General features: G+C 39.2%; 1 protein-coding gene across 2 annotated transcripts in view; it reads left to right on the forward strand.

Annotated features, from left to right (window-relative positions):
• The first annotated feature begins 591 nt into the window (after nt 1-591).
• The window catches only part of LOC113416413 (pituitary homeobox 3-like), a 39,027-nt gene continuing 20,808 nt past the window's right edge, over nt 592-18,810 (forward strand). The window contains exons 1-2 of one of the 2 annotated variants that reach the window (XM_087963723.1): nt 592-717; nt 15,236-15,368. In XM_087963723.1, coding sequence (XP_087819849.1) covers nt 15,263-15,368 — 106 coding nt within the window. In that variant the 5' untranslated portion in view covers nt 592-717; nt 15,236-15,262. Of the gene's footprint in view, nt 718-12,611; nt 15,369-18,810 lie in introns of those variants that run through there. The other variant, XM_026674278.2, reaches the window with a different exon arrangement.

The raw sequence follows: 18,810 nt of genomic DNA on the forward strand, positions 1-18,810 counted from the left end.
ATATTGAGGTGGTCATCGCTGTCTAGGAAATAGCTTTTCAGTGGCGGGGAATTATTATTAGAAAAGGCATTTTACCTGCCTTATTTTTCCTCTTACTTCCTCGAAAAGAAAGTCAAAGCTATGAGCTACGATGAGAGTAGCTGCGGAAACTACCGAGATGGAGCGCAAACTCTTTGGCTCCCACTTATTGATCGAGGATTGAGGAAAGGATATAATACCCTTGCACTTGTGGCACTTGTTTTTCTTGTGACCGTCTGCGCATCTTCCTCAAAGCCGCTCTTTTGCGTTTTGACCCCCGAGTGCTCAGACACCTTGTCTCCTTTGAAGGAACGGCCCGATCCTCTTTTCGCTTAAGGAGTTTTCCCCCACTGGCTACGCACTCCGCGATCTTTCGTCCTTGGAGGCTTTCCCTCCTCTCGACGGAGAAACGCCTTAGGAAACAGCTGTCGGGTAAAGGCGTGGTCTGGAGCCACACCTAGGAAAGAGGCGGCGAGCGATGGGGCGGGGTAGGACAGCATTGCCCGAGGGCGGCTGGCTGGGGGTGACGATGGCCCCATCCATAAAGCCGATGTTCCCCGCGCAAGGGAATCACTCGGCCGGCGGATCCTTCTCCGTACTGCAGACCGCGCACCGAGGGTGTTGGGGTGAGGTGCCCCAAGTCCAGAGGCGCGGCGAGACTGGGCGAAGGCTCTTCAGTGCCGCGGGAGCTACAGAGGTGTAAGTGCTGCTTCCTCTCCAAGCAGGCTGTGCTTCGGAGAGTCGTTGCCCCCTCTGCCGCGCCGCCCCAATCTAGAGGCAATTTGCTTGGGATCACCTCCGGCTGGGCGACAAAGGCCCACAGTCGGATTATGCTTAAACTGCACTGCCGTCCAGGGCGGCAGATGGGTGTTTCCGCTCCCTTTCCTCGCGTGGGGTTTCGTTGGCCAGGTCAGAGCCAGACTTCTGGAGGCCGTGTGCGGGACGCTCCGAGTGAACAGTGGCCGAACTGATTTTGGGTGGCGCGCCGAGTACCCTTTTTGCTTTCACTTGGCTGGTGGATAACACCAGAGCCGAAAAGCACTTCTACGGCTGTTCAGAAGTCACTCGGCTTTTCTTCTCTAAAGGACGGCCTTCGTCTTGATTTAAAGGGGAGGGAGACGGACGACGGCATGTGGGAAAGGGAGAGCGGGCGAGCGCACGGACGAAACCAAATTGGAGAGCATTTCGATAAAGAGACGAAAAGAAAAGGCGGACTTTCTACTGACCTTTGAGATAATAAAAGAACTGTAAATTATGACACCAAATTGAGGTTACTTTAAAATAATTATTTCATTATTACAAAATTAGTTAATAAAACCAGACCACGCGGAACATATAGTATTCAATTTTTACTCGGTTGTTTTATTAACATTTTTTAAATATCCTATCAATACATTTCTAATTTGCTTAATCAGATAGACAAGGATCCTGCCTGTCAAATGAAAACTGAGCCGGCTAGTCAATATTGTATTGTATCAATATTGCATCAGGTATCACATCACTTAGCATGGTTTGTTATTTAAAATAATTATATCAAAATATTGTAGTTTTTAAAATAATTGGAATACAAAGGTAGCATACAAGAAATGTAATTAGGACAAGATTCAAAGAACTTCATTGTATTTAAGTTAGCTCTCCGTTCTATGGGATTCGCTGTGTTTTCCTTTTTCTTTAACTGATTGATTGATGGGGGCGCGGGGCAGCAGCCCTTTCGTTTTCTACCCAGGCTGAAATCCGCGGACGTTGCTGAACTCGGACCAGAAGCAAAGCTGGGCGAATCGTTTAATCCCCTCGGCTGGGAGAGGAACCGGGTTGGCGCCGAGTCGACTCTCCCTTCACTGAGGCGTCGACAGTGGAAATGAATGGGTCTGGAAGGATTTTCCGGGGTCATGAACTTGTTTTTTCTTACAACTGTGAAATATACCTAACCAAATGTTAGCTGCTCGTCTGTTTTCGGTGCGATCCAGGAGCCCGAAAGGCGGAAGGAGCTTTCCTAGTTATGGCCCCGCAAAGAGCGGTGGAGTGGCTATGCTCCAGAAGGGAGGGAAAAGCGTCGCCCGGCTCTAGCAACGTGCTGAATTTCAGTCCTGAAGAGCGGCTTTTGCAAGCTGGCACTTCGAAGAGGGAAAAACAAAGGGGGACGGGGCATGCCTTTCCTCCGGCCTTTGTTTGGAGAATCCACGTGTGGCTGCTGGTGAGGAAAAAACTTTCGTAGACTTTCCCAGAAAGGCGCATCTGTAAATCTGTAGGAAAGGAACGCCCTGCTTTATGCTTCTGCTTCGAGACCGTCGCCAGAGTGCACCCAAAGAGGGCCAGTGTCGCCTCTTCGTCGCGGGAAGGAGGCGAGGGTGCTTTCGTTTGAGGCGGTGCGTGTGTAGTTTCCGGCGGTCTCATAAGGCAGGGCATGCAGCCCACTAGTGGGTGCTTTGCGAGGTCCTGGGAAGCCCAGCGCGCCATCTAGAAAAGACTTAGTCGGTTGATTGCCCCCCCACTCCCTCCGACGAAGGAAGCCGGCCCTCGCGCTGGAAGAGAACCGGTCCCTGGAGCTTCCGCCAAGTCTTCCTGCCTCGCCTGAGGAGTAGCCAACGAGGAGAATTCAGAGCTGGCACCAGTGATATGAAGGGGTTATTCTGAAATGGAGAAGGAGCAGCACAGTTCTGGATGTTAGGGGATGGGCTCAGAATGACCACCTCCTTCTTTGAAATGAGGACGAGTTCAAGATATGAAATAATGGGTTTAAATTACAAAGGAACAGATCTTGGTAAGACCTGTTCAATGGTATAGAATAGATGCCTCAGGAGATGGTGGGCTTCCCTTTGCTGGTGGGAAATGACCACCTCTCAGGAATATTATAATAGATTCATGCTCTTGTAGGAGGTTGCACTAATAATCTCAAAGTAACCTTCAATCCTCTGATTGTACATAAAACAGAACATAGGTCAAAGAATTACAAATACCATGCTTTATCTTTGGTAGATTAAAATAAAAGGAATTGGAATTGTGCCTCTGGATTAAAATCACCTTGTAATAAAGATGGCAATATGTTTTCTGCCCTTATTGGCAACCAGTAGCCCTCTTCAAAATGTCTTGGGTCCATTGGGGCAAAGGGCGTCCAGCGGAATACATGAAGGGCCATTTGGAGATTATTTGATGCCTCCTTGATTTCTCAATGGCCTTTCATGCCATTGGTTTTTATAGATTGGGTTGCAGTGGTTCTTGTTTTTCCAGGATTGGCAGAGGAGGAGTTTCATTTCTAATCTCCTGCTTCGCAGGGTTCCTCAGGATTCTGTTCTCCTATTAATTTTTAACATCTACCCGAGACCACTGAATGAAATCATGGGGTTAAGATCCATTGATATACTGATAGTATCAGCCATATATCTCTACCCTAGTTGATTAAGTGATGCCATCAGAATTCTTTCCCAGTGTCTGGAATCTGAGGGTATCCAAATGGAAAAGAAAGCTTTGCCTTAACCCTAGCTAAACCATTTTTAAAAAATCTTCTCTTTTAGTTCTGAATGAGGTAGGTCTAACAGACAGATCAGATGTGCAGTTTGGATTCTCAGTTCCTGTTCAAAGATCAGATGGCAGCTATGGTTTGGAGAGTCTTTCTACAAATCCATCTTCTACACAAATCACACCCATTTCTGGATCAGGGATCCTGTTTATAGTCATTCAAAGTTTGATCACCTCTCATTTGGATTGTTGCATGGCACTCTGTATGGGGTTATCCTTGAAGGCCTACAAGTATTTATTGGCGTAGTGTGATACTCATGGTATAACTCCTACCGTGTTTCTCATATAATAAGGCCGGGTCTTTTTTTTTTTTTCCAGCCCTGAAAAAATGGCTAGGCCGTCTTTTCGGGGGTGACTTAATTTCCCCCCCCCTTGCATCTTTGGGCGGGCGGGCAGCGATGGCTTGGATGTTGACCTCAGCATTGGTGGCACTTCGTATTGGGGTCAACGCAGGCAGCACCATATCCGGGTGTGCAACAAAAGTACTTCCTAATGGCAAGCCCCCCCACCATTCCCCCCATTTCGCATGTTTTAATATAGGCCTTAATTTGGGGGGAGGGGCTTAATTTCATTTCATGCCTATAAAACATGCTGGGACTTCCTATTGGGGGAGGCCATATTGTTGGAGAAACAGGGTAGTAGACTTCCAAATATAATTCAACATCTGGTTATCACCTTCATGACAAAAGGCCAAGTCATTTGTGGACTACGTATCTTTATTTCTGCCCATTATACAAGATTCAACAGGGTGGGAATGCTCCAGGTCTAGTCTATGAAATAGTGTCATTGCTGGAACCTAGAAAATTTAACTTGTACTTGCTTGATATTACAACATACTTTTTGAGACTCAGATGACCCCAACTCAATTGGACTTGAATAGAATAGAATAGAATAGAATAGAATAGAATAGAATAGAATTCTTTATTGGCCAAGTGTGATTTGGCACACAAGGAATTTGTCTTGTGCAAATGCTCTCAGTATACATAAAAGATACATTCGTCAAGAATCGTAAAGTGCAACACTTAATAATAGCCATAGGGTACAATAAGCAATCAAATCATACTAGGAAACAATCAATATAAATAGTAAGGATACAAGCAACAAAGTTACAGTCATACAGTCACAAGTGGGAGGGGATGGGTTATAAGGAGTGATGAGAAGATTAATAGTAATAGTAGTGCAGATTTTGTAAATATTTGAACACTGTTGAGGGAATTATTTGTTTAGCAGAGTGATGGCTTTCGGGGGGGGGGGGGAACTCCTTGTATCTAGTTCTGGTGTGCAGTGCTCTATGCTGTCATTTTGAGGGAAGGAGTTGAAACAATTTATGTCCGGGATGTGAGGGGTCTGTAAATATTTTCACAGCCCTCTTTTTCACTCGTGCAGTATACAGGTCCTTGATTGAAGGCAGGTTGGTAGTGATTGTTTTTTCTGCAGTCCTAATTATCCTCTGATGTCTGTGTCTGTCCTGTTGGGTTGCAGAACCAAACCAGACAGTTATAGAGATGCAGATGATAGACTTGATAATAATAAGGCCTCCTAGGCATTGTGTCAGAGTGGTAGATGATCCAGTTTTTCACATTTAGTGAAATGATTGTCATTGGCCTTGGATTTATTTCTGTTCTCATTGTTATTTCCTTTTTTAAACTTTTTTGTTATTTGTTTCAACACAATATTAGTCAGAATTAGATATTTTGATTTGGGTGACTATAAACAATGGATGGATGGATGGGGCTTATCAGCTGAAAATTAGAACTTTTTTTAATGCATTAATGCAAAACATTTACACAAGAACAGGGTGACCTTTGAACAGGTTGGTAAAATTGTTGGTCTGTTAAAATTTATTCTTATATCAGCCTACATTAAAGATAGCTATTTGAGAGTGTTCTTCAACCAGTTTGTGATATTTGGTGCCTAGAGAGACAAACTAACTGGGACAGTTCATCCATCCTTATCCTTAATATGCACTGTATAAAATAAAAGAAGAACAATATTTGCCAGCATTTTGTCAATACAGGATTATTCCCAGCGGGGGCAGAACATTTTATGCCAGTGTAGATTCCTTCTGGCTCAAGTACTGTTGGATAGTAGTTTAATTAATCCTTAGGAAGAACCCACTGTTTGGCTAGTTTGTCTGCCTTTTCTCCTACCCATTGTTTGAGTATTTCTAGGTTAAAATAAAATGAAATAAACATTTAGCAAGGCACCAGAGCAGAAATAATTTGAGAGGAGGGAGTTAGGTCCTACTAGGATTATACAACTACCTGTGCTTTGTACAGGTGAAACTTGAAAAATTAGAATATCATGCAAAAGTTCATTTATTTCAGTAATGCAACTTAAAAGGTGAACCTAATATGTGAGATAGACTCGTTACATGCAAAGCAAGATAGTTCAAGCCGTGATGTATCATAATTGAGATGATTATGGCTTACAGCAGGGATCCCCAACCTTTTCGACGCCGCGGCCCGGTTCCGGCATCAGCTGGGCGCCGCGGCCCGGTACCGGCGTCAACTGGGCGCCGCCATCTTTTATGACGAAAAGCGCTTCGGTGGCGTCACCGGAAGCGCCATCAGATGGCGGCGCGCTTCGGTGAGCTTTTTCGGGCAGAAATGGCTTTTACCCAGAAAAGCTCACCGGAAGTGCTGGCGCCGCCATCTTTTTGACCAAAAGCGCTTCGGTGAGCTTTCACCGGAAAAGCTCATCGAAGCGCTGGCGCCGCCATCTTTTTGAAAAGCGCTTCCGGTGAGCTTTCTACCCGGAAAAGCTCACCGGAAGCGCTTTACCAAAAAAGATGGCGGCGCCCAGCAACCAGCGGCCCGGTAAGGCTTGTTCCTGGCTCGCACGTCCGCGGACCGGCGGTTGGGGACCCCTGGCTTACAGCTCATAAAAACCCCAAATCCACAATCTCAGAAAATTAGAATATTACATGCAATCAATAAAACAAGGATTGTACATAGAACAGTATCGGACCTCTGAAAAGTATAAGCACGCGTATGTACTCAGTACTTGGTTTGGGCCCCTTTTGCAGCAATTAGTCCCCAAAGTGTACATGAATAGAAAGTTATGTGGAAGGGAAAAGTGTGGAAGAAAAAGGTGCACAAGCAGCAGGGATGACCGCAGCCTGGGGAGGATTGTTGGGAAAAGGCCATTCAAAAGTGTTGGAGACTTTCACAAGGAGTGGACTGCGGCTGGAGTCAGTGCATCAAGAGCCACCACACACAGACGGACCCTGGACATGGGCTTCAAATGTCATATTCCTGTTGTCAAGCCGCTCCTGAAAAACAAACATCAGAAGCATCTTACTTGGGCTAAAGAAAAACAGAACTGGTCTGTTGCTCAGTGGTCCAAAGTCCTCTTTTCTGATGAGAGCAACTTTTGAATCTCATTTGGAAACCAAGGACCCAGAGTCTGGAGGAAGAATGGAGAGGCACATACTGCAAGATGCTTGAAGTCCAGTGTGAATTTTCCACAGTCTGTGTTGATTTGGGGAGCCATGTCATCTGCTGGTGTTGGTCCACTGTGCTTCATTAAGTCCAGGGTCAACGCAGCCATCTACCAGGAGATTTTGGAGCACTTCATGCTGCCTTCTGCAGACGAGCTTTATGGGGATGCTGACTTCATTTTCCAGCAGGACTTGGCACTTGCCCACACTGCCCAAAACACCAAAACCTGGTTCAATGACCGTGGGATTATTGTGCTTGACTGGCCAGCAAACTCGCCTGACCTGAACCCCATAGAGAATCTATGGGGCATTGCCAAGAGAAAGATGAGAGACATGAGACCGAACAATGCAGAAGAGCTGAAGGCCGCTATTGAAGCATCCTGGTCTTCCATAACACTCAGCAGTGCCACAGGCTGATAGCTTCCATGCCACGCCGCATTGAGGCAGTAATTGCTGCAAAAGGGGCCCAAACCAAGTACTGAGTACATATGCGTGCTTATACTTTTCAGAGGTCCGATACTGTTCTATGTACAATCCTTGTTTTATTGATTGCATGTAATATTCTAATTTTCTGAGATTGTGGATTTGGGGTTTTCATGAGCTGTAAACCATAATCATCACAATTATGACAAATCACGGCTTGAATTATCTTGCTTTGCATGTAATGAGTCTACCTCATATATTAGGTTCACCTTTTAAGTTGCATTACTGAAATAAATGAACTTTTGCACAATATTCTAATTTTTTGAGTTTCACCGGCAGATTAGGAAGGTGAGATTGACTAACTAGTAGACATTCATCTCTTACGTCACATGAAAGTGTAGAACATTACTGAATGGACAAATACAGGAAAATGTGTATAAGCAACAAAACTCCAGGTCCTCTGGACGCGGCAATGAGGAAGGGCTTCTTCTGAAGGTATCACATTCATATTCACATTCACATTTCATAATATTGTCTATTTTCTTCTACCTTTTAGGAAGCTTGTAAAAAAGCTAATGTCAAAAAGCAGGTGGTGGATAATAGAAATGAAAGGAACTTGGGAAACAAAGTAATAATACTGTAATTTTCCAGAAGTTCGTGTATTTGGTAGAATTTAAAATCACCCAGTCTCAGTTCTAAGGGAGTGTAGCACTTTTTGAATATTGTTGTGCCTGTTCTACATAGTTTAATAGATTATAATGGTAAAGACAAAAAAAATAAAACTAATAAACAATTGACAGTGCATATTTTGTCTTCTTTGAAGCAGCCTAAGATATTAGATAGAGATCCAATCATGTGAATTTTAGCAAAATCCAGATTGTTCAAATGTTAAATTGTTGTGATTTTCCTGGTTTTTAGATGCAGGCCATATATGTGTTTAGACAGAGTTTGAGTCTTGCTCTCTTCCCTGAGGTTCTATTATTTCACTTGCTACTCCCATTATTTAATGAAGCATAGATTAATTTAAAACACTGTGCTCTAATGATTTTATGTTGAAAATCAGTTTTATAAAATGTTATTCTCTTTTTTATTTATAAGTCAAAGTGGTGAACATGCCTAATAGTTCTTCCACCTCCTATTTTCCCCACAACAATAAGCCTGTGAGTGCATTGGGATGAGAGAGAGTGACTGGCCTAAAGTCACCCAGCTGGCTTTTATGACTAAGGAAGGCATAGAACTTGCAGTGTGCTGTTTCTAGACCATCACCTGAATCAACACAGCAAACTGGTTCTCATTTTGTATTTAAAGTATCATTTCAACTGTACACTCCCTTAAAATATTCTTTCTTATATTCTTTAAACTGGTTAATTTTATCTAAGAGTTCTTGAAGAATATTGAATTTGCAATGGTACCCATGCTGTGAATTGGAATTTTAAATTCTGTTTCAGTTTTCCAGGCAGATTTTACATTACTATTTAATCTATATTTCTGTGGTAGTATATGGAAAATTTAAGCTTTGCCATTATTGTCAGGTGATATAACAATTGTTTTATCAAACTCAATTCTGCTTTGAGAATATTTTATTACTTTTTTATAAACCCTTTTAGGTGCCTGAAGATAGAGTTTAGTACGTTTTTGGTTTTGCATAACAAATACCATCCTGTTAACTACCACTTAATTCCTCCACAGTGAAGACTGCTTTATAAAAATACGTCTGAACATTTTTTTTGTTTTAGTCTGAGTGCTGTCCAAGATTTTTTTTGATATGACATTCAATGTGCCAATAACCATGGGGACTATTATGGTAGGTTTATACAATACTTTTTCAACTTCAATTTTCAAATCTTGATACTTTGTGATCTTCTCCAGTTGTTTACCCTCTATCCCTTGCTAAAAATGAAACACTTTCATTTTTCCAATCAGTTATATCATGTGTGTTATGACTCTAGATTTGATCCGTCTATATTTGGAAATCCCACAATATTTTAACTTGCTCATTTTCATTTAGTTTTTCAACTATATATGCCCACTAATTTTTTACTATTGGTACATCATAATGTACCAATAATGTTCCATGAATCATTTTGGTGACTGTGTTATGTAGTTGTTTATAATCAGCTTTATGATCTTCATGCACAAGCTGAGTATATTGTCTACTTCTGCTTCTTTGCACAATCTGTATTTTGAATCATTTGATAATTTTTCAGTTTCAGCCTTCATTGCATTAGTTCAAATAACTGGCTCTTGGGCAACCAAAAATCAATCCTTCAGTTTCTTTTTTTAATGTTCCAGTTGTAAGCTATTGTCAGATTTTACCTTTATTCATTTTCCTTTCAATCTTCTCGTCTTTAACTCCCTGCTCAGGCACGAAACCCTATACCATTTCAGACAAATGGTTTCCAAACTCTTCTTAAAACCTTCCAATGTTGGAGAACCCACAACTTCTGCAGGCAAGTGGTTCCACTGGTTAATTGTTCTAACTAGTTTTGTACAATTTTGTAGAAATTGATCAAACCAATTTTGTAGAAATTGACTTAGCAACACAACTTAGCACTTAGACTTATATACCACTTCATAGTGCTTTACAGCCTTCTCTAAGTGGTTTACAAAGTGTTAGCATATTTCCCCCAATAAACTGGTTCCTCATTTTACCAACTTTGGAAGATGGAAGTCTGAGTCAACCTTGAGCTGGTGAGGACCGAATTACTGGCAGTGACAGTGAATTGAATTAGCCTGCAATATTGCTTTCTAACCACTATGCCACCCAGCTCCTTAATTAATGTTTTTCCTTGCCAGCATTCTGTTTGTATTTTTATTATGTTATTTCAATATTCACTTTTTGTTTCGTGTATATTTAATAAGCTCCAATTTTTAGCTTGCATCAATATTTGTTCTTGGCTGTCTTTTACATAATTAGCCAATCCATGCTTTTCTTCTTTGACAGTTTGTTTGATCTGAAGTAAATCTCAGTTTCCATTTCTATGCGGCAAATAGATTATATCATTTTGGGAATGTAATGCATAGTGAATAGTCATCTGCTTTCTTGTATGTTCAGTTCAAACTGTCCAGTTCACCATGTGTCCTAATTCCAGTGGTATAATATATCATAGGTATGGGCCAAATATTAATGGATTTGATGGTGTTTTCACTGTTCAATTTTGTCTTTAGCAATTTTCTCACTTCTTTGAGGTATTCTTTATTAATAATATTTTTAACTTGCCCGTATTTGATGTTGTCCAATTATAAAATGCTCAGACACATGTAGGCTTTATCCCGATGGTATCTGATGGTTTGGTTATTTGGCATCTCAGTTTAATTTGATTTACCCCAGTTTATTGCTACTGAAGTTGATTTTCCTAAGCCAAATTCCATTGCTATATCTATGCTGGAAATTCTTACAGTGTTTGTCAATGATTAGATTTCTATTTCTGATTTTCCATAAAGCTTCAGATCATCCATGTAAAGCAAATATTAGATTTATTAGCACTTTTTGCTGTTTGATAGCCAAGATTTGTTTTCTTCAACATTTCTAAAAGTGGATCATAGTAATGACAAATAATAAGGATCACACTGAGTTATTGTTATTATTCCTGAGGTGAAGTGAAATGCATCCCTAGGAATTAAAGTAGAATCCTATATGATACTGCATCTGTAATGATTTAAAAGAATTCTGAGTGGACTTGGGAATTCATTTCAAAGAAATCTACATGAAAGAGACCCCAACCCTAACCAAAGTTTGAATAATATTTATCCTTTCTTCCAAAAAATTTTACTGGCACACTGATTTATTTCAGAAAGGAAAAACCCTCTCTGTAAAGATAATATTTGTTTAAGTGTACCAGCTTTTAAAAGTTTAAATAAAGCTGGAAGTAATTTCTTTGAATATATTCTTTATTATTTTTTTTGTTTACTTGTTTCAGTAATCTTTAGTAATCTTTTTTCACCTCCCTCTCGCTTGTCCAAGATTTTTTATACTTGGAAAAAAAATGCCAACCTAGAAAACATAATTTCCATAGTGTATGTGAGAGCATGGGTGCATGCAAGTGCACATATGTCTATATAAATGAGGTGCTTAAAGTACTGAACTGGTTCCTCCTTTTCACTCGCCGTAGGTTATAGAAGCTAGCTAGGTCACTTTGGGTCAGTCATACTCTCTCCATTGTAGCTTGGGAAGTTGAAAAAAAACTCCTTACCAACCCAGACTAAGTTGGACAAATGTGGTAGATGATAGTCCACAATGTTCAAAGAACGGATTTTTATACTGCAGTGCATTGAATTGGGCTGGATGTGAATATGTATGTACAGATGGGTATTATTTGATTTTCATTAAATTAAGTACTGTACTTGGTATTTGGAAAAGAGCTTGTATTTATAATAAACTTTGCACAGTTTACAAAATGGAAATAAACAATAAATTTGCACTGACATGACTTTCTTTAAAATGCTGAAAAAACAAAATATTTATAAGTATTTCATAGAAAATACATCTAATCTAAAATGGCATTTGGAGACAGACATGTGGGTACTCAATCATCACATATTAAAATCTTGGATTTCTGTTGACATATTTTAATTTTGCACTAAATATGGAAACATTGTTGATTACTTATGAACCAGAAAATAAAAAAGTTATAAATTGGAAGATATATTAGACATCAATGTACTTGGCAGGTAAGTTTAAACTCCATGTAAACAAACAGAAAAACAATACTTGTGAATAATTATGAATTATTCCTCTCTTATAACAAGTCCTTTCCCTTCACTGCAAACCACATCTGATCATTTCAGAGGATGGGAAGAAACAATTGGGTAATATCTTCTTTAAGAGTACATTTGGCCCAGATATTGGCAACTCAAATTGGAAGTCAGTTCAGATAAATCAAATGGAACAGCAGCTGACAAAGAGGGACAATGTGATACAGGTAGATCACAGCTTGTCCTACCAACAGTCCTTAACTACTTCTGAGTAACAGTTGCTGTTTATCTTGTTGATAATGGTCTCCCTCGTGCCCTGTTTTTACTTACATTATGATCAGAAGTGTAGAAAAACAGTTCTGATATTTTATACTGCTCCAGTTCATCTATGTAAAAAAGTGAATGGACTTTGTTTAAACTTGCACCAGTTTTCCAGTTTTGGTATGTTTTCAATCAAAACTTATTTCAATGTGCTGTTCATCTTTGTTATGTTCAGTAACCATGTTACTGATATTAATATTGATAACCATGTTATCAATAAACAAGTTAATGTAGATTTCCCTAGAATTGTGAACAATCTCTAGCAAATATCCACATGTTAAACGGTACTCGGTCAAAACAAAACTAAAATCTCACATCCAGAATTACATAGAATCAACATAGTATTCTGAATTATTTATTTTCTCCCCCACATTCCTCTGGTCTGAAATGTGCAAGGAAAAGCAAATCAGTGTTTTGGTTCCCAAGAATAAATATGAATCACCGCACGGGTCTGGTAACAGTACAAAGTATTAATTGGATATGGTAAGTACAAAGTATTTTGTACTTAAGATAAAAATTTTAAATTATGATACTAATTCACAATGATGAAATGCCTTCAGATGTTTCAAGTCAAGAATTAAGGAACAACCATCAGGTACTGTATGATTCTGACTAATTTTATAAATGAAAGGAAAACAGGAGACAGAAATACTTCAGCACTGCCAATCTCTCAAAGATTGCTTCTAAAAGTTGAAGGAGTGATGCACTAAATATAGAAATACAGGTAGTCCTCGATTTACAACAGTAACTAAAGTTTCAATGGCACTGTAAAAAGTAACTTAAAACCATTTTTCACACTTGTAACTACTGCAGCATCCCCATGGTCATGTGATCAAAATTCAGACATTTGACAATTGACATATTTGTAACAGTTGCAGTGTCCCAGGGTATCTAATCAGATTTTGCAACCTTTTGATAAGCAAAGACAATGGGGGAGCCAGTTTGATTTTACAATTAATTGTGTTATTAACAACTGCAGTGATTAACTCAACACCTGTGGCAAGAAAGGTGATAAAATGGGGCAAAACTCATTTAACAGATGTCTCAGTAACAGAAATTTTAGACTCAATTGTGTTTGTAGGTCGAGGACTACCTGTATTGTTTCTTGGGGAAGGGAGTATTTTATTTTTGTAGAACATTTATCATCTGTACTGACTGCATTGGATATAAAGAACTAGCCTCAAATTTAACTGGAGCAGATTCATATATGAAATATCAAGAAAGTACCTTCCACAATTTATTTATTGGATTTTTTAAAATCCCATTTTTATTATTTTATAAATAAATTAGCTGGTGAATTTACCTAATACTCTTTCCTTCTTTATTTTCCTCACAACAACAACCCATCTGGCTTTCATGTGTTAGGTGAGACTAGAACTCATGGTTTCCCAGTTTTTAGACCAAATTAAAATCAGTTGGCCAACAAAGCAGAACTTCAAAAAGCTGAATTCAATAATTGTCCATAATAATCTACAAAAGAGTGGGAATAAAAAGAAGCAGTTATTACAAAATCATATTGTAAAATCTCTGAGGTATGACTTATACATTACAATCTTCCTAAACAAATATATGCAACCAGTGAGAAACTACATCAAAATCTAATGTATTAAATTCAGGTCAGATAAGAGAACATTACACCATACTCTGATTTTCCACATTTTTAAATATACAAATTATTTTTGAGGAAAAAATCTGTCTGAATTTTCAATATTTCATAAATATGACCTAAAATGTGATCTATTCTCCACACAACTCCTAAAATTAGAAAAAGATAATTAAACAAATGAGTCAAAAACATTGTACTCATTTAGCCATTTATTGATAGAGGAAAATAATCTAAAGCTACATGTTTGTGTATGGCAAAAGTCAAAGTTTGCTGGATAAGCCTTTGGTGAAGTAGGTTTTACTATAGCAAAACTTAATTACCTTTTGCTAGGAGGTTTTGAGGGCTATACCAAGTAAATTTGTAGCAGGTGAAAGAGAAAACTTCGGATCTGATGATTGCACTGTCAGTGTCAGGAGAGAAAACTGCTCTTCGCAGATGCAGTCACATGTCAGGATGAGGAATGTGATCATTTTATAAAAATTGGTAAGAAATTTAATTTGCTGCTTCATAGAGAAGGGGCTAAGGGTCTTAATAAATTCAGACAGCAAAGTTACACATACCTCTGTATTTAATCCAATAAATTAATGCACTGTGCATTTTAGCATAATTCTTGGAATCAAAAGCCCTCACAATAGTAAGAACCATTGGTGGGCTCCGCTTCATGTACAAAATGCATGAAAAAATATCAAGGAAGATACTGATTCCTATATAGACCTAGGGCTCTTTGTGTTTGCATATATATGAACATGTGAGTATTTGTGTGTACTTGCTTATGCATATATATATTGAATCTCAAGCCAAATTTTACTATCTATTGTTTAAGAAGATGTACAGAGATCATTTTAATACACTTCATAAAATGCAGGTTAAAAATGAAGAGAAAAATAATTGTAAGATACTGGCCAGATTCACAAATAGAGAATTTCTGCTAATTGAATGATATGTAATCTTCTGAGAATACAGAAATAAATTGGAAGCGGAGGAAACATCTTATTTTAAAAATGGCTAAACATTTTACATGAAATGTCAGCCTATATACAGTATGTTTTTCCAGGATTGAGCCTCACTGTGAAAACCCTTTTTGGAGTAAACATGTTAATGTTGGTCATGCTGTTGGTCTGAGCTGTAAACACTTGAATGGAAATTTCATTGAAACTAATTTATCTCCAGGTAAGCATATGTCTTCCCTCACACTTCACCGTATATCTCTTCAGTTCCTCTCCTGCACCTGTGCCAGGCAGATGGAGTTCAACTTGCTCACTGACCCAGAAGCTCAGAGTCCCCCTCTTTCCCTCTCAGAATCTGGGACACCTCAACATGCACACAGGCACAAGGGCCAAGCAAGTGGTAAGTAGGAAAACAGATACCTTCTTATTTTAAAAGGGTTTTCCTTAAATAAACAGTGTGTTTGCGTTTTTTCACCAGTATTGAAAAATTCTAAAAATGAAGGTTTAATAACTATATAAATTCAATTCTCAAAAAAATAATTGAAACCTCAATATTTCTTTATGTACTTGAAATAGGAAATGGAACCAAATGAGAGACATCCTGTGTCAGTGTCCATTGTCCCCACTTAAAATGACCCATCTTTAATAGGCACAATGGCAACTACCTGGAAGATTCCTATTTGCCTTCATTCCAAGGGGAAAAATAGTAATCCAATCATGCACTGCAACTCACCAGGTTGTCTCTCTTAATTGCTTTTTGGAATGCCAGGAGGATTGGTGCTGATCTGGAGCATCTTTAGATGAAGGGAAACAACAGAAAATGGTCTCCCTTTCAGCTTTCCTGTCAGACTTTTACACTATGCTGATTAAGGAGGGAGCATGATCTTATTCATACTATGGTTTTTCAAACTGGCAGGACCATACTAGCAACATAAATTCAAAAGTCACATGAAAAAGGTAATGAAATATGTGTAATTTAAACTGGCTATTTTGATAAAGTGAACACTTTGAAATTTTATCATCAAATAAAAAGTGCTTTGTTAAAGCCAGATTAAATCTTTTAAGTGTTTATAATATTATATGACAAAATACAAATGCCACATGTCACTAAAATTAGCATGAGGTGCCCTGGCAAAGGGCATGTTCTCCTATTTTCAATATACAAAATATCTATGCAAAATAGTGTGGTGTGCATAGGCAGAAAGCATCTTCTCTCTTATAATTAAATACAATAACAAATCAACTAATTAATTACCCTTTTATAACAATTATCACCTCACCCAAGAGGAGTAGCCTCTTGAAAAATAGGGTAGTTTTTTTTTTTTCAATCTTTGTGCTGTCCCAGCCAGTCTATAGGAATTGGTTAGTTACTTAGGAATTGTGAGCTGTCCCCTTAAGGGAATGCATCATGGTAAATGTAGTTAAAGGTATCCTGGGAAATGTAGTTCATGTCACATGGTCACATCTGTAATCCTGATTGGCCATTAAGTTGACCCTTGAGGGGTTGAGAGAGGTTTCCCTCCATTCTTGCCTGCACTAATGGACTGATAACAGCTTTCTTTCTATCGCTACGTGATGCGTTAGGAAAATAACCATTGTTTTACCTGAAATGCTGATATACAAAGCATTGGTCATTATAGAAGAGCTTCATCACAAATGTGAGTTATGAAGATACCTGATGTACCAATAAATGTGCTTTGTTATGGATGCTTTGTGGAATTATCTATCTGCATCTGCACAGCCACAAATCCACCTCTGTGCATGATACAGGACAAAATAATCTTCCTTTGTGAAATTAAAGTAAGTACGGCTGTATAGTGTAGAGAAAATGAATCTGTACCAGCATACAGGAGTACCTTCATAAGCAATAAACTTTTGGGTTGCAATTCTATAGATATTTGTTAGTGATTCCCAGTGAACCAGTGGAGCTTTTTTCTGAGTAAGCTGCAGTTCCTTCAATTTCCTTCATGGGAAGGGGTCACTTAAAGATTCCCCCTTTTTTTTTACTCTATGTGAGACTAGTCAAAACGAAATTAAATGTATAAATTATTTTGTTGTCTCACAGAAGACACAAACTTGTGGTATATCAAACTTCTTTTCAAGGAGATGTTGTAGTGGTTAAGGTCTTGAACTGGGACTGGGGAATCCCAAGCTTATTTTCAGCCATGGAAGCTCACTGGTGAGTTACTGCTGAGAAAATTAGATAAGAGAATCTTATATGCATCACTTTGGAGGAAAACTAGTGCAAAACTAATACAGTAAAGAGTCTTGTTGATGCAAGTAAACCCAGTAATGGCTATTCTTACTAAAGCAGTTAATGACCCCTTAAAGTCTTTATTACTTCATGGAATTTTCAAGTACCTATTAATATAACACATAAATGGATAAAAAACCTTAAATATTCCAGTAGCTTCTTTGGCCCAACTGTTTTTTTTTTTCCTTAATATTATTTCCATCTGAGCCACCAAATATTGATCAATTATTTTACTATTACCCTTGACCTTTTCTCCAGAAAACAATATAACTATAAAAGGCTTACCTCCCCAATGGAAGAAAAGGCAACTTTGTCTCCAACATATTGAATGATAGAACTGTTGTTTATTTTCCCTTTGCAGTTTTTCCTCTAGTGTTTAGCCTACTTTGAAATCTTTCCAGGATTCACATCATCTTTTCTTCATCAAGCAATTGTAATTGTCTGCAGTAATTCAGGGTATAGCTGGCCAACAGGCACATTATATCTCTGTTCTATGCAGCCTATTTTATATCTGCTTCAAACATGGTAGATATGATATAGTGACTCCCACTACTGTGTTTCCCTGAAAACAAGCCCTCTCCTGACAATAAGCCCTAGCTTGATTTTTATGTGTGCATCTAATATAAGCCCTAATCCTAAAATAAGCCCTAGGTAAGATCTATCCACTTCATCCCACAGTCTGGTTGCACAAGGTGAGGCACATGCGTAAAAATCAAGCTAGGATGGGAGTGGCAGGTGGAGCTTCCCCACACACTCTGTACCCACTTACCTTAGGAATGCCGCAGCCAGGCCTCTCATGCCTTGATGCCTATTGTGCCACTGCCTGACTTCTTCTGTGGCTGGACGCCATATGGCACGTCATACCAGTTCTGCTGCTTGCAGCAGAAGGCCCTGTGGCTTCTTATGCCGATGCTGCTGTTCACACTATGGTGCAACGCACCATGCAGAATGTGCCATGTGGCATCCTGCTGCAAGTGGCCACAGAAGTCAGGCAGATATCGAGGCCTGGCTACAATGGTACTAAGGTAAGCGGGTAAGACATGGTGCTTATTTTGGGGCCCAAAAGAAAATAAGAGAAGGCCTTATTTGGGGGGAAACATATCTTTACATCTAAGCATGCAAGATGAATAATTTATTTTACATGGGGAATACAGTAGTGTGCATAGAAAAGAAGACTGTGTAATTCCTAAAAACTCTTCTTTCTAATCTACATAAAACCATGGAGAGAGGTCATCCATCAGTATGGTATTTGATAGCATCAAATCAAAATACCTTTCCACCTTGGGCAGCCAAGTGATGCATCAATGTTCTACATCTGAGGGCTGTGCAGGTCTGGATGTGGAGAATAGACTTGGATTCAGTTCTCCCAAGACTGAGTGACAGTGGACTTTTGGCCACTCCAGATATGGGGACTTTCCAACTTTAGCCTTGATGGGATTGTATTCCCCCAGTCAAATCTGGCATGCAATTTGACAGTTGTCTTGGCTTCATAGCTCCTGCTTAAAGAACAAACATCAGCTGTGAAGAAGAGGGTGTGTCAGTTGCACCTATTCATGGATGGGGAGGACCTCCAAAGAGTTACTTATGC

The sequence above is a fragment of the Notechis scutatus genome, chromosome 4, assembly GCF_049901735.1.
Source record: "Notechis scutatus isolate UNSWTSFEM ecotype Mainland chromosome 4, rNotScu1.2, whole genome shotgun sequence".
NCBI lineage: Eukaryota > Metazoa > Chordata > Lepidosauria > Squamata > Elapidae > Notechis > Notechis scutatus.